The sequence below is a fragment of the Pelobates fuscus genome, chromosome 5, assembly GCF_036172605.1.
Source record: "Pelobates fuscus isolate aPelFus1 chromosome 5, aPelFus1.pri, whole genome shotgun sequence".
In the NCBI taxonomy this organism is placed as follows: Eukaryota; Metazoa; Chordata; class Amphibia; order Anura; family Pelobatidae; genus Pelobates; species Pelobates fuscus.
Window position 1 is genome coordinate 4257508 of NC_086321.1, and position 15689 is coordinate 4273196.

General features: G+C 37.5%; 1 protein-coding gene across 1 annotated transcript in view; it reads right to left on the reverse strand.

Annotated features, from left to right (window-relative positions):
* Nucleotides 1-2074: 2074 nt before the first annotated feature.
* LOC134610519 (serine/threonine-protein kinase N2-like) overlaps nucleotides 2075-15689 on the reverse strand; it is a 34580-nt gene continuing 20965 nt past the window's right edge. Inside the window, exons 6-19 of the mRNA XM_063453486.1 lie at nucleotides 10045-10154; nucleotides 9195-9338; nucleotides 8330-8405; nucleotides 7837-7857; nucleotides 7153-7765; nucleotides 6924-6999; nucleotides 6741-6832; nucleotides 6416-6598; nucleotides 6092-6154; nucleotides 5759-5835; nucleotides 4533-4675; nucleotides 3737-3844; nucleotides 3189-3269; nucleotides 2075-2343 (exon numbers count right to left, since the gene is read on the reverse strand). Coding sequence (XP_063309556.1) covers nucleotides 2146-2343; nucleotides 3189-3269; nucleotides 3737-3844; nucleotides 4533-4675; nucleotides 5759-5835; nucleotides 6092-6154; nucleotides 6416-6598; nucleotides 6741-6832; nucleotides 6924-6999; nucleotides 7153-7765; nucleotides 7837-7857; nucleotides 8330-8405; nucleotides 9195-9338; nucleotides 10045-10154 — 1985 coding nt within the window. The 3' untranslated portion in view covers nucleotides 2075-2145. The remainder of the gene's footprint in view (nucleotides 2344-3188; nucleotides 3270-3736; nucleotides 3845-4532; nucleotides 4676-5758; nucleotides 5836-6091; nucleotides 6155-6415; nucleotides 6599-6740; nucleotides 6833-6923; nucleotides 7000-7152; nucleotides 7766-7836; nucleotides 7858-8329; nucleotides 8406-9194; nucleotides 9339-10044; nucleotides 10155-15689) is intronic.

The following is a 15689-nucleotide window of genomic DNA, read 5'->3' on the forward strand; positions in this document are numbered from 1 at the left end:
TCTTCTCTTTTCTATCTACCTTTTTTGTCTCTTTATTTCGATAAACCAATTGATATCCTCGTGATGTGTTGGACAAATTTTCACATGTAAATACTCCATTAATTGAAAATATCAATAAATCTTTTATTGGAATAATAAAATTGACAGATGTTAATAAGTCCACACTCAGTGGCGGATCCAGAACCTGATCTCGGGAAGGGCACTTGTAGATTATTTAAAGAAATAATCTAGGCACAATAACCACTATAGCTCAGTGTAGTAGTTATGGCGCCAGTAGTGCCAGGATCCCATCCCAGAGTAAGTAGTCAAACCGTTTTAAGAACAGTTTGACAACTTACATGGGGTCTGCAGGGATATAGGGCATAGGAGCAGTGGTATGTGTTAGGGGTGAAGTGTGTGTGAAAGGTGCAGTGTGTGTGTGAACGGTGAAGTGTTTGTGCGAGTGCGTGAGGGCGGCAGTGTATGTCAGGGTTGCAGTGTGTGTTAGGGGGCAGTGCATGTGTGGGGCAGCTTGTGTGAGAGAACTGCGGTGCAGTGTGTATGTGAGGGTGGCAGTGTGTGTGTGTGTTTGGGGCAGTGTGTGTATGGGTGTGCAGTGTGTGTATGGGGGCAGTGTTTGTGGGGCAGTGTGTATATGGGGGGCAGTGTGTATATGGGGGGCAGTGTTTATGGGGTAGTGTGTATATGGGGGGCAGTGTTTGCGGGGCAGTGTGTGTAGTGTGTATGGGGGCAGTGTTTGTGGGGCAGTTTGTGTAGTGTGTGTATGGGGGCAGTGTTTGTGGGGCAGTGTGTGTAGTGTGTGTATGGAGGCAGTGTTTGTGGGGCAGTGTGTGAAGTGTGTGTGTATGGGGCAGTGTTTGTGGGGCAGTGTGTGTATGGGGGGCAGTGTTTGTGGGGCAGTGTGTGTATGGGGGCAGTGTTTGTGGGGCAGTGTGTGTAGTGTGTGTATGGGGGGCAGTGTTTGTGTGGCAATGTGTGTATTATGTGTATGGGGCAGTGTGTGTACGGGGGCAGTGTTTTTGGGGCAGTATGTGTAGTGTGTGTATGGGTGTGCAGTGTGTGTATGGGGGCAGTGTTTGTGGGGCAGTGTGTATACGGGGGGCAGTGTATAGGGGGCAGTGTTTTTGGGGTAGTGTGTATATGGGGGCAGTGTGTGTAGTGTGTGTATGGGGCAGTGTTTGTGGGGCAGTGTGTGTAGTGTGTGTATGAGGGGGCAGTGTTTGTGGGTCAGTGTGTGTAGTGTGTGTATGAGGGGGCAGTGTTTGTGGGGCAGTGTGTGTAGTGTGTGTATGGGGGCAGTGTTTGTGGGGCAGTGTGTGAAGTGTGTGTATGGGGCAGTGTTTGTGGGGCAGTGTGTGTAGTGTGTGTATGGGGGGCAGTGTTTGTGGGGCAGTGTGTATGGGGGCAGTGTTTGTGGGGCAGTGTGTGTATGGGGCAGTGTGTGTATGGGGGCAATGTTTTTGGGGCAGTATGTGTAGTGTGTGTCTATGGGGGGGCAGTGTTTGTGGGGCAGTGTGTGTAGTGTGTGTGTATGGGGGCAGTGTTTGTGGGGCAGTGTGTGTACGGGGGGCAGTGTTTGTGGGGCAGTGTGTGTAGTGTGTATGGGTAGGCAATGTGTGTGTGTAGTGTGTGTATTGGGGCAGTGTTTGTGGGGCAGTGTATGGGGGGCAGTGTTTGTGGGGCAGTGTATGGGGGGCAGTGTTTGTGGGACAGTGCATGTATGGGGTGTGTGTATGTGGGCTGTGTTTATGGGGGCAGTGTTTGTGGGGCAGTGTGTGTATGGGGGGCAGTATTTGTGGGGCAGTGTGTGTAGTGTGTGTATGGGGGGCAGTGTTTGTGGGACAGTGTGTGTAGTGAGTGTATGGGGGCAGTGTTTGTGGGGTAGTGTGTGTATGGGGGCAGTGTTTGTGGGGCAGTATGTGCAGTGTATGTATAGGGGGCAGTGTGTGTTTGGGGGCAGTGTTTGTGGGGTAGTGTGTGTATGGGGGGCAGTGTTTGTGGGGCAGTGTGTGTAGTGTGTGTATGGGGGGCAGTGTTTGTGGGGCAGTGTGTGTAGTGTGTGTATGGGGGGCAGTGTTTGTATGGGGGGAAGGAGGGTAGAGAGGCTGGATCCACCACTGTCCACACTGGTGTCTGTCTCTACATTCACATCCATTCGGCCACCCAGTCAAAGTCTTGGAATGGATCTTGTTCTTCCTTTGACAGTAACTCATCTGGTGGCGTTAGACAGGGGTCCTGTGATGTAAAATCAATGTCGAAATTGCTGACGTCCTCCGGTCCGGCAATGCATGGTACAATTGGGGGTCTTACATTCTTGTGCAGTAACGCAATCCAGTCGATTTCCTGTGAAAAATAAGGTTGGAAGGGAAATGAGGAAGACAAGTAGTCCATAGGGACAAGTAAAACAGGCCCCAAAAAACTACAAAAAATTCAAATCTATTGTGGTGAGCACTAATGGTGTGTGTTAGAAAAAACAACACATTTTATCTGTCATCTATTGACGTGGTAGGAACTGTTGGAGTGCGTTTGAAATAACATGTTTTACTTGTCATTATTAAATCTGCAGTTTCCAATCCCCCCACCCTTTATCCCCTTATTATTGGCTGGAGATGCTGATCAACTAATTATGTCAATATCTTGGCATATATGTTTTGTAAATGTCCATTTTCTGGGTATAAACCCTAAGACAGCACCTCACCATCTTTAAACTTCAGCCACGGCTTCCAACTCCAATATTTGATAAATATTCTTAAACTACTATTAAATCACGAATTTGTAAAAATGTCATTCCCTAAAGACTAGTAAATCGAGCGTTAAATATGGGAATTCTATTTGCATCAGATATTTGTTATTTAACTCTGGCTTATTACTTGTCCTGCTCAGGGAACGGCTGATATGTTATATATCGCAAAGGATTAAAGTGGAAATTGTCACATTCGAAGTGTTTATTGACATACAGGGTGCTGCAGACAAGTGGGTGGTGGTTGGATGATTCTAGCTGGGTATAATTTCATTATGATTCCCTAAATCATGCACATAAACCCAGGAACTCATGGGATACTGAGTATTTATGTAAAAGTCCCAACAATAAAACCCAATGTCTGTTTGACTGTTAGAATGTATCACTTTAAGCTAAATCAGACAAGAAATGGACATCCATGGCTGGACTTTATACAACATGGACTTACTTCAAAGAAAGGATGTTTCTTCACATCACGGGCTCCATTCCTTCTGGCTCCAAGACGGGCTTTGGGATTTTTATTCAAAAACTGTATAAGAAAATAAAAATAAATGGAAATCGGTGAACCGATAAACATGAGAATTCCAGGATTTTTCTTGCAGGTTCTGTAAAATCCACCTTCATCAGCTCGGGCTGTGTACGTTAATACAGAGCTCAATAAACGGTGGACAATATGTCACCATGTCATCGTGTTCTGGTGCCCGGGTCGATGGCATGAGTCATGCTCACCGCTTGCTATTTATTTCAATTACCAAATATACGTTTAACTTATACTGCTAAAAAACAGAGCTCCATGCAGGAACTTTAGTCCTGGAGCTCTGAAAAACTATAAAGTCACCATAGCTTGTCTCCTACCAGACTTAACAACTGAGAAAATGGCTCTCAGACTTCCTTCATCCCAGGGCAGCTTGTCATCAATAGTGACTGGAAATTTCTGACCTCAGCTTGCTAGTTATGTCACAAATAGAAAGCACTAAGAATGCATTCTCAACTTACACTTGTTAATATTGATAGCGCTTCATCGGACAAGTACTCCGGATAGTCGGGCTCAGAATAGACTATATTATACAATATCTGTCGATGATCATCACCAGAGAAGGGATTCTAATAGAAAAATACAGTTAGAAAAAGTGAATTTTCATACCTAGAGCTCGGAGAGCAAGGCTGCAAGAAGCAAGAGTTGGTTCTTGTAACAAATTATGTATTATTGTGCTAGACATTGTAATATATATAAATCACAACCACTCAATAATAAAAACTGCAATGAGACAACAACTTATGCAAACTTATTAAACAATAAAACACTGTATATGTAAAAAGAAATGAAAGCACAATATGGTGCAGAGTGTAACCAAAGGTGACAATAGGGTTTATAGAACTCACACTCTTGAGAGCCCATAATCTGCTCTGTATAAATGTCCCACAACACAGATAGGGCAGACAATATAAAAACGTCGTCCCAACTGTGACAAAGAGAGCGACCGCCCTGCAGGGTTGGCATGGGCGCTACAGTGGGAAATGTAAATGGTTTGCCAAACAAGACCCAATAAATATAATATAAAGAAATTGAGGATAAAATAAGTTTAGATAAAGTGGAGAGGGAGGTATTGGGTTATGATATATACATAAGCACTACAATGAGCTGTTGTGGTTATGGTGCTCAGGTTTGCCAAGTAAGCCTCACCAGTCTATAGTTTGAAATATTATCATGATCATCAACGGACTGTATGACATCAAAGGATTTCGGTTTCCAAAAGAGGAATGCCAATTGGTAGAAATAAGTTATTTTTACCTGTAGAACCAGCATTATATAAATAATTACGCCGAGACTCCACCAATCAATAGATCTTGTGTATTGCTCTCTCAGAAGCACTTCCGGTGCCAAGCATTCCACTGTCCCACAACACGTGTTGGTTCGATCTTTGTATCCCATCCCTCAGAAAAAGAGAAAAGATACATGTACATCGGTTACAAATTATCTCATACAGTTAGTTTAGGCTAGGAATTATCTCATACAGTTGGCTAAGGCTATGAATTATCTCATACAGTAGGTTAAGGCTAGAAATTATCTCATACGTTGGTTAAGGCTAGAAATTATCTCATACAGTTGGTTAAGGCTAGGAATTATTTCCTACAGTTGGCTAAGGCTAGAAATTATCTCATACAGTAGGTTAAGGCTAGGAATTATCTCATACAGTTGGTTAAGGCTATGAATGATCTCATACAGTTGGCTAAGGCTAGGAATTATCCATACAGTTGGCTAAGGCTAGAAATGATCTCATACAGTTAGTTTAGGCTAGGAATTATCTCATACAGTTGGTTAAGGCTAGGAATTACCTCATACAGTTGGTTAAGGCTAGGAATTATCTCATACAGTTAGTTTAGGCTAGGGATTATCTCATACAGTTGGCTGAGGCTAGAAATTATCTCATACAGTTGATTAAGGCTATGAATTATCTCATACAGTAGGTTAAGGCTAGGAATTATCTCATGCAGTTGGCTAAGGCTAGAAATGATCTCATACAGTTAGTTTAGGCTAGGAATTACCTCATACAGTTGGTTAAGGCTAGGAATTACCTCATACAGTTGGTTAAGGCTATAAATCTAAGAGGCTCCTTAGGAGATAACCCGGTGGTACAAAGAAATACTGAGGCTGAAAATGTTTAAATAACAATACTTTGACTAGTTTTTCTATAATTTTTTTTCTAGGTGGTGTTAGAATACTGCTGCAAGGAGGTGCATTGAATCTGCTAATTTTCTACATATTTTTACATTTCAACAAATCTGTATCATCTTCCAGCATCTAATCTGACTTCCAGCGTTGCTTGGACTTCCAACTGGATCTGAATTCGTACAATGGCGCCTCGTTTCTAATTATATTAATATTTTACTTGATTTATTTGTGTTTCATTCATACGTTTAATTCAGTCTGCAGTTGGATGTTATTTGTCTGTAGGTAAAGCTAAATTATGTAACTTTATGACAAATGCCTTTAGTTAAAAATAAAACTATTTTTACCGTGCTTGCTAAGACCGAAGTCTGCAATTTTGGCGTATCCGTCCTTGTCTATGACGATGTTACCCATTTTCAGATCTCTGGATTAAAATGTAGAAAATAGTTTTATTCATTATTCAATATCACTAGAGGCACTTGGATTACAGGGTTTTCATCTTTAGACTTTTTTAAGATTAGATTTATGGACTTAACTAATATAAGACACAATAGTTAATATAATAATATAACTAATCAATCAAAACACTGAAAATATTATAATCATAGTAAAAAACACAGATAACATTTCTGGGGACAATATAACTGTATGTCCATCTTTAGTTTTCCCTGTACACTTACCTGTGAGCAATATTATTTTTATGTAAAAATTCCAGGCCGAGCACACAACATGCCGCATAAAACCTGCAGAAAAGACAATACGTTTGTTTTATTTCAGTAAAGGAAATTACGTTTTTGTAACATTGAACAATTTGATTCCACCATCCTCTGTCACTCTATGCTCAGACATAGTTCCTGCATTGTATCTGAGGTTCTAATAGTCAGCTTCTATCATAATCGGTCTAGGCTTCATCCAATTTCGAGTCCACCTTAACTCTCCAGCTGACATAATTTGGTTTGGAGTTCTAGATATGTGATCATGATCCCCAAAATATATACACTTACACAGCTGTTCGTTCGTCAAATAACTCTATGTTGTTGTTAATATTGTTCAGTAGGTCACCACCAGCGGCATACTCCATCACAAAACAGACATGGTCTTCAGTCTGGAAACTTGCGAGCAGATTAACCAGGAAAGGGTGTTGTGTGCTGCTTATGGTCTGAAATGTGTTCTTCTCATATATAAGCCTTAGAAATAGAAAGGAATAGCCAATTTAATCACTTTCTTGAAAGGAACACTTCAATCAGAAACAAAAACTAGCAAACAGGACTACTATCCTAAAATAGATATTAAACCAACTAGAGTTTTAATTACTCTTCATTTACTGACCTATGAATCTGGTCATGAGCAACTAAGCGTTTTTTCTTCAGGGCTTTTAGGGCGACTGTGGTCTTTGTAGGCTTGTACTCTGCAAGCAGAACCTGAAATTTAAAATTTGGAATTGTTGTTAGATAGCATTTGTTTAGATATCTTTTATATCTAACTAGAATTGGCATTCACCCCAAAACCCACCTTTCCATATTGTCCTCTGCCCAACACAGAGAGACAATCAAAATCCTGAAGGCTCAGCCAAGCTCCTTGATGAATTCTGAAAATAAAAGAACATATTTAAAAATATGTATATTTAAAATCACTCATACAGTCTTTTGCCTTGGGAAAAAACAAATGCCAAAAACAAAATGCTCCTATAACACACAGTACAAGCTAACGGCATTGATATTGATGAGAAAGATGTGAATACCCAGCTGATGATGTTCGCTCTAGGTTTTTGACATCCGCTTCTGGCAAAGGAACAGGGTCAATAGCTAAATCCTCTGGAGCTGGTTCAATGGTCTCTTCTGTGACAGTAGTGATCTCAATTTGTGCATCCTCTGCTGGCGATGGTTGGGTGGTTTCCTCTGTGTCGGTAACGACAGTTGGTGGTGATGGCTCCACGCTCTCATTATCTGCTACTAGCAATGAAAGAGTGGCAGATATTATATCCTCCTCTAACGCGGATTGGATGGTCTCTTCCGTATCAATATGGACAGCTAGTGGCGTTGGCTCCACGCTCTCATTATCTGCTACTAACAATGAGAGACTGTCAGATATTATATCCTCCTCTAACGCGGATTGGATGGTCTCTTCCGTATCAATATGGACAGCTAGTGGCGTTGGCTCCACACTTTCAATGTCCGCTACTAGCAATGAAAGATTTTCAGATATTTTATCCTCCTCTAACGCGGATTGGATGGTCTCTTCCGTATCATTATCGACAGCCGGCAGCGATGTATCCAAGCACTCAATGTGCAATTCTGACAATGGAAAAATGTCATTAGCTGCTTCCTCTTCTGGAGCTGGTTGGATGGTCACTTCTATAAAAGTAACAGAGAACATAAAATGAGTATTGTGTATGATACACAGAGATCAATATTGGATTGATTACCTTCATCGTAATCTGAAAACTCTAAAGTAAAAGCAGAAAAAGAAACGAGGAATACAATCTCCAAGCCTAGAGTTTTGTTTGAACGTATTCATTGTGAGTTTCTATATAATAATATCTACTAATGGCAGTGTCTTTAGTGTTTAATGGAACTGGCATCCAGTGAAAATAATGAGCTTCAGGTAGGTATGAGTAATGTAATCTGTGTATACTGCATATGGTACAAGATGTTCATCCTGCGCTATGGTTGTTATAGTGGATGAACATGTATCAGTCTATCTACCTGTAAGAAAATGAAATGTGAAATCCCACACTGGTTACTGAGCGCATTCACACTGCTTGACAAGTTTTCTATCACACAGGGGGGCTAGTACTGGGGTACAAGGGTTCACCTCTTGTCAGTAACCAAATAATAATATAGTCTCCCTGATAGATGCCTTTAAAGGCCCCTGGGCAGTTTGCTATTTAATGCGACACATGTTAAACATACACTTACTTTGTTTTTTCGAGAAGAATTTTCTAATTGTCTGAAGTTGTGGCCTTTTCTGGATAAAAGGACTGGAATATGTCACCTATTCCAAAATAAACAAAGCGTTAAAGGAAAACTATAGTGCCAGGAAAACAAAGTTGTTAAAAACCCCTTCTGTCACCTAGTAGTTTTAAGCGCTGATGTCTTCCCCCATAGGAAAGCATTGTACAAAGCTTCCTATGGGGTTTTGGGTGATGCATAGCGTGAGGACGTCCAGCGTCAATTAGGAGCCCCCAAAGTTGCCTAACAACCCAGAAGTCCCTCTAGTGGCTGTCTGGCAGACAGCCTAGAGGGAGGGTTAAGCCTCCAAGACAATCATTGCAGTTTGTCAGAAACTGCAATAATTACCATTGCAAGCGTTAAGGGACCTGGGACATTGCACCCAGAGCACTTCAATGAGCTGAATAGAGTCCCTTTAACTGCAGGAAGTAAATGATAATATCCTCATTGTGCCAAACCAACATATAAACAGACTCAGAAATGGAAAATAAACAGCTTCAAATCTGCTCTTCTACAGCTATTCACAATGAGCAAAACTCGTCATTTAGATAACCAGTAAATCAGTTGATACCGTGTCCTTTATCTCATAAAGAGAACCTTTCTAAAGACACTACAAGCGGTCATGTAGGTAATAGGACGTATATAGAAGGGATTCTTTACTAAGCGCTGAATATTGTGAATTGTGAAAAGCTGTGCCTATAACTGCCTTAGGGAATCCTTCCAAATCACCGATTCTGCCTAGATTTTACACTTCTGCACAATTTGTTATTTAGCCTTTATAGCGCTCTTATGTTTAGACACTTAGAGAAAAAAATAAGAGATTGGTTCTCACCTTGATGAAAAGGGTGCCCTGTGGCTCCAGCTGTAGGCACAGTTCCTGTTTTCGGTTCACCAGGAATTTTTCCAACTTCAGAGTCTGTGTGGCACACAGTGATCTCTGATCGTGCCAATATAGACATAGTTCCAGCTCCCGAGACTATGTACACATTAAGTGAGCAATAGTTATTTAAACAAAAAAAGGAAAGAAATGTTTTCTTCTACAAACCCTTTTATATAGTATATTTAATAAAGTATATTTTTGTGTTTTTTGAGACTCAGTCCGCACCTATACATTTTTCATCCACATGACAAGCTCATGTATTGGGGAAAATAGGCAATTAAACAACGCTGTTAGGTAATGTTTGACAAAATCCCTTTAACCAAAAGTCCAGACGGCAGACGTTTTCTAACAAATAACTAAAATATGTAATATATCACTGATTTTATAAAAAAATCCTATAAGAATTTCTAGAGAGAGATAAATAAATCCAGTGTTTAATAACTTCAAAGGGTACTGGCTCAAGACACATTAATGTCCTAAAAGGTTTAGAAATCAGAGATCTACTTAGACTGGTTAGAAACCTCAACAGGATTTGCAGATTAATAAATTGTTAGAAATTCTACCTGGGGCCACCAATGGGTGTTAATTCATACTAATGTAATATTCATACTGATATAAAATAAAAATAAAACAGGCATCTACATAGCTTAAACCTATCGCCAAGACAAAGCTTTTTTATTTATTTTTTAATTATTTTTGCTATTTTTTTCTTTACTTTCCTATGTGTAACATAATTAATGTAATATTTATGGAAAATGTCGGTTTCTAGGGTGAATATATTTGAGTTTAATGACATTCGTACCTTATTTAACTCCAGTTTAAACGTCTCATTCCAGGATGGATTAGACACAGTTTTCCAACTGGTGGAACCCACTGGAATCTGGTCAATCTTCAGCTGAGCACGGACCTTGTCTATAAGGAAATTTCAGGAACTCAACTTAAAAGGCTAAGAGTTTTTTTTATCATAAAGAACATTTCTTATTGAGAATGTAATCAACGGACGGCCATGGTGAAAACACAGATGGCAGTATAAACTTTCATCTATTATCTTTAACCAAAACTCTAGGAGTTTGTTTTCATTATATTCCTGTATTCTTTAAGAAACAATAAAAATTAGATCTATTTATGTCAGCCAGGAAATACGGTCTGAATACAAGGAGAGAGATATATGTGAAATAACACAGAACTAATTCCCTAAAAACATGTTAAAAATTATGTTCTTGTTGTCTGTCTTTTTTGTTTGGCAAATAATGTAAAGAATGGAGTTTGTACGATGAGTGAGTCCCAGTTTAGATGTGGGTAGAGTAGTTCGGTATTGACCTTCTACGACTTTGGAACATGATATAGATAGATATTGTAGTTTCGGTCTTCCTTCGGGTAGTGATGTTTATTGTGGATACATATTGTCCCCAGATTTGGAAGAATTGTTTCACCAAGGGGAGTTTAATAAGTAGTTTGTGTAACCAATCTAACAGTAACAGGTTAGTGAGTTTATAATAAATAAGGCCATTGTAGGGCATAGGGGCTGTTTACCAACTTAAAATGTTAAGAATCTCTTAGTATAGAACAATATGCTCGGTATTATGCAAATTCAGGGACAAGGTAAATTAAAGATGATTTGGGGATAGGTATATAAGAGTGAACCCCTGGAAAGTCCCTTATCTGAGAGCACACCTAAAAGCAATGATAGAGTTCACCCGGCTTACAGTAATTATCTCATCAGCCCCGACATACATATAGCTTGAGAAATAATATTCTTACAATTTTAGATACCATTTCATGATGTGCAATAAAAGGAACTAGTTTGATGGTAATTGTATGTGTGTCATTGTAATAACTGCTGGTTCCCTAAGAAGAGAATAGGCCAGTTCCTACCAATGAAAAGAGAAGGAAACATAGGCAGTTATATTACCGGACCTTATAGGGCTTAACGCTAGAGAGAAAAATGGAAATATCATGTCTGAATAACCAGCCAAAGGGCTGAACCTATGAATAGAGAAACTGGGTCAGAATCCCAGAAATCGGGGGACACAAACAAAGCTGAGGTCACTCTAGATAAGTCATTAAAGGTCAAAGAGCCACATATGGGCGCTGCACTAGTTGACACAGGGGTTTAAATAGACCAAACTATTGTAGCAATCAATCTGTGTCAATCCTGCTTTGTCTGAGGGTTATCGTGTACTTATTACCCACAAACAGGCAATGGTTCTGGTCCCAGCAAAATTATAGCGTCAATAAAAAATGCTTCTATGTAGTGTCTAGCGTCTGTGCAACTTATGAAACGGCAGGAACAATACATGTTGTATACATGGTGACACTTGTACTGGTAGGTATTATATAGAGAAAGATAGGAAATGTATCAATCAAGTTAAAATCTTGTTTATCTCAAGTGAATATCTTGTTACTGAGTATAATATAGATAATGAATATATCGGGGCCATGGGTAGTTATATAATATAGATAATGAATATATCGGGGCCATGAGTAGTTATATAATATAGATAATGAATATATCGGGGCCATGAGTAGTTATATAATATAGATGATGAATATATCGGGGCCATGAGTAGTTATATAATATAGATGATGAATATATCGGGGCCATGAGTAGTTATATAATATAGATAAGGAATATATCGGGGCCATGGGTAGTTATATAATATAGATAATGAATATATCTGGGCCATGGGTAGTTATATAATATAGATAATGAATATATCGGGGCCATGGGTAGTTATATAATATAGATAATGAGTATATCGGGGCCATGGGTAGTTATATAATATAGATAATGAATATATCAGGGCCATGAGTAGTTATATAATGTAGATAATGAATATATCGGGGCCATGAGTAGTTATATAATATAGATAATGAATATATCGGGGCCATGAGTAGTTATATAATATAGATAATGAATATATATTGGGGCCATGAGTAGTTATATAATATAGATAATGAATATATCGGGGCCATGGGTAGTTATATAATATAGATAATGAGTATATCGGGGCCATGGGTAGTTATATAATATAGATAATGAATATATCGGGGCCATGGGTAGTTATATAATATAGATAATGAATATATCGGGGCCATGGCTAGTTATATAATATAGATAATGAATATATCGGGGCCATGAGTAGTTATATAATATAGATAATGAATATATTGGGGCCATGAGTATTTATATAATATAGATAATGAATATATCGGGGCCATGAGTAGTTATATAATATAGATAATGAATATATAAGGCCATGGGTAGTTATATAATATATAATGAATATATCGGGGCCATGAGTAGTTATATAATATAGATAATGAATATATCGAGGCCATGAGTAGTTATATAATATAGATAATGAATATATCTGGGCCATGGCTAGTTATATAATATAGATAATGAATATATTGGGGCCATGAGTATTTATATAATATAGATAATGAATATATCGGGGCCATGAGTAGTTATATAATATAGATAATGAATATATCGGGGCCATGGGTAGTTATATAATATAGATAATGAATATATCGGGGCCATGAGTATTTATATAATATAGATAATGAATATATCTGGGCCATGAGTAGTTATATAATATAGATAATGAATATATCGGGGCCATAAGTAGTTATATAATATAGATAATGAATATATCGGGACCATGAGTAGTTATATAATGTAGATAATTAATATATCGGGGCCATGGGTAGTTATATAATATAGATAATGAATATATCGGGGCCATGAGTAGTTATATAATGTAGATAATGAATATATCGGGGCCATGAGTAGTTATATAATATAGATAATGAATATATCGGGGCCATGAGTAGTTATATAATATAGATAATTAATATATCGGGGCCATGGGTAGTTATATAATATAGATAATGAATATATCGGGGCCATGAGTAGTTATATAATATAGATAATGAATATATCGGGGCCATGGGTAGTTATATAATATAGATAATGAATATATCGGGGCCATGGGTAGTTATATAATATAGATAATGAATATATCGGGGCCATGAGTAGTTATATAATATAGATAATGAATATATCGGGGCCATGAGTAGTTATATAATATAGATAATGAATATATCGGGGCCATGAGTAGTTATATAATGTAGATAATGAATATATCGGGGCCATGGGTAGTTATATAATATAGATAATGAATATATCGGGGCCATGGGTAGTTATATAATATAGATAATGAATATATCGGGGCCATGGCTAGTTATATAATATAGATAATGAATATATCGGGGCCATGGCTAGTTATATAATATAGATAATGAATATATCGGGGCCATGGGTAGTTATATAATGTAGATAATGAATATATCGGGGCCATGCGTAGTTATATAATATAGATAATGAATATATCGGGGCCATGGGTAGTTATATAATATAGATAATGAATATATCGGGGCCATGAGTAGTTATATAATATAGATAATGAGTATATCGGGGCCATGGGTAGTTATATAATATAGATAATGAATATATCGGGGCCATGGGTAGTTATATAATGTAGATAATGAATATATCGGGGCCATGAGTAGTTATATAATATAGATAATGAATATATCGGGGCCATGAGTAGTTATATAATATAGATAATGAGTATATCGGGGCCATGGGTAGTTATATAATATAGATAATGAATATATCGGGGCCATGGGTAGTTATATAATGTAGATAATGAATATATCGGGGCCATGAGTAGTTATATAATATAGATAATGAATATATCGGGGCCATGGGTAGTTATATAATATAGATAATGAATATATCGGGGCCATGGGTAGTTATATAATGTAGATAATGAATATATCGGGGCCATGAGTAGTTATATAATGTAGATAATGAATATATCGGGGCCATGGGTAGTTATATAATATAGATAATGAATATATCGGGGCCATGAGTAGTTATATAATATAGATAATGAGTATATCGGGGCCATGGGTAGTTATATAATATAGATAATGAATATATTGGGGCCATGGGTAGTTATATAATGTAGATAATGAATATATCGGGGCCATGAGTAGTTATATAATATAGATAATGAATATATCGGGGCCATGAGTAGTTATATAATATAGATAATGAGTATATCGGGGCCATGGGTAGTTATATAATATAGATAATGAATATATCGGGGCCATGGCTAGTTATATAATATAGATAATGAGTATATCGGGGCCATGGGTAGTTATATAATATAGATAATGAATATATCGGGGCCATGAGTAGTTATATAATATAGATAATTAATATATCGGGGCCATGGGTAGTTATATAATATAGATAATGAATATATCGGGGCCATGAGTAGTTATATAATATAGATAATGAATATATCGGGGCCATGGGTAGTTATATAATATAGATAATGAGTATATCGGTGCCATGGGTAGTTATATAATATAGATAATGAATATATCGGGGCCATGGCTAGTTATATAATATAGATAATGAATATATCGGGGCCATGGGTAGTTATATAATATAGATAATAAATATATCGGGGCCATGAGTAGTTATATAATATAGATAATGAATATATCGGGGCCATGGGTAGTTATATAATATAGATAATGAGTATATCGGGGCCATGGGTAGTTATATAATATAGATAATGAATATATCAGGGCCATGAGTAGTTATATAATATAGATAATAAATATATCGGGGCCATGGGTAGTTATATAATATAGATAATGAATATATCGGGGCCATGAGTAGTTATATAATATAGATAATGAATATATCGGGGCCATGGGTAGTTATATAATATAGATAATGAATATATCGGGGCCATGAGTAGTTATATAATATAGATAATGAATATATCGGGGCCATGGGTAGTTATATAATATAGATAATGAATATATCGGGGCCATGGGTAGTTATATAATGTAGATAATGAATATATCGGGGCCATGAGTAGTTATATAATATAGATAATGAATATATCGGGGCCATGAGTAGTTATATAATATAGATAATGAATATATCGGGGCCATGGGTAGTTATATAATATAGATAATGAATATATCGGGGCCATGAGTAGTTATATAATATAGATAATGAATATATCGGGGCCATGGGTAGTTATATAATATAGATAATGAATATATCGGGGCCATGAGTAGTTATATAATATAGATAATGAATATATCGGGGCCATGAGTAGTTATATAATATAGATAATGAATATATCGGGGCCATGGGTAGTTATATAATATAGATAATGAATATATCGGGGCCATGGGTAGTTATATAATATAGATAATGAATATATCGGGGCCATGAGTAGTTATATAATATAGATAATGAATATATCGGGGCCATGGGTAGTTATATAATATAGATAATGAATATATCGGGGCCATGAGTAGTTATATAATATAGATAATGAATAT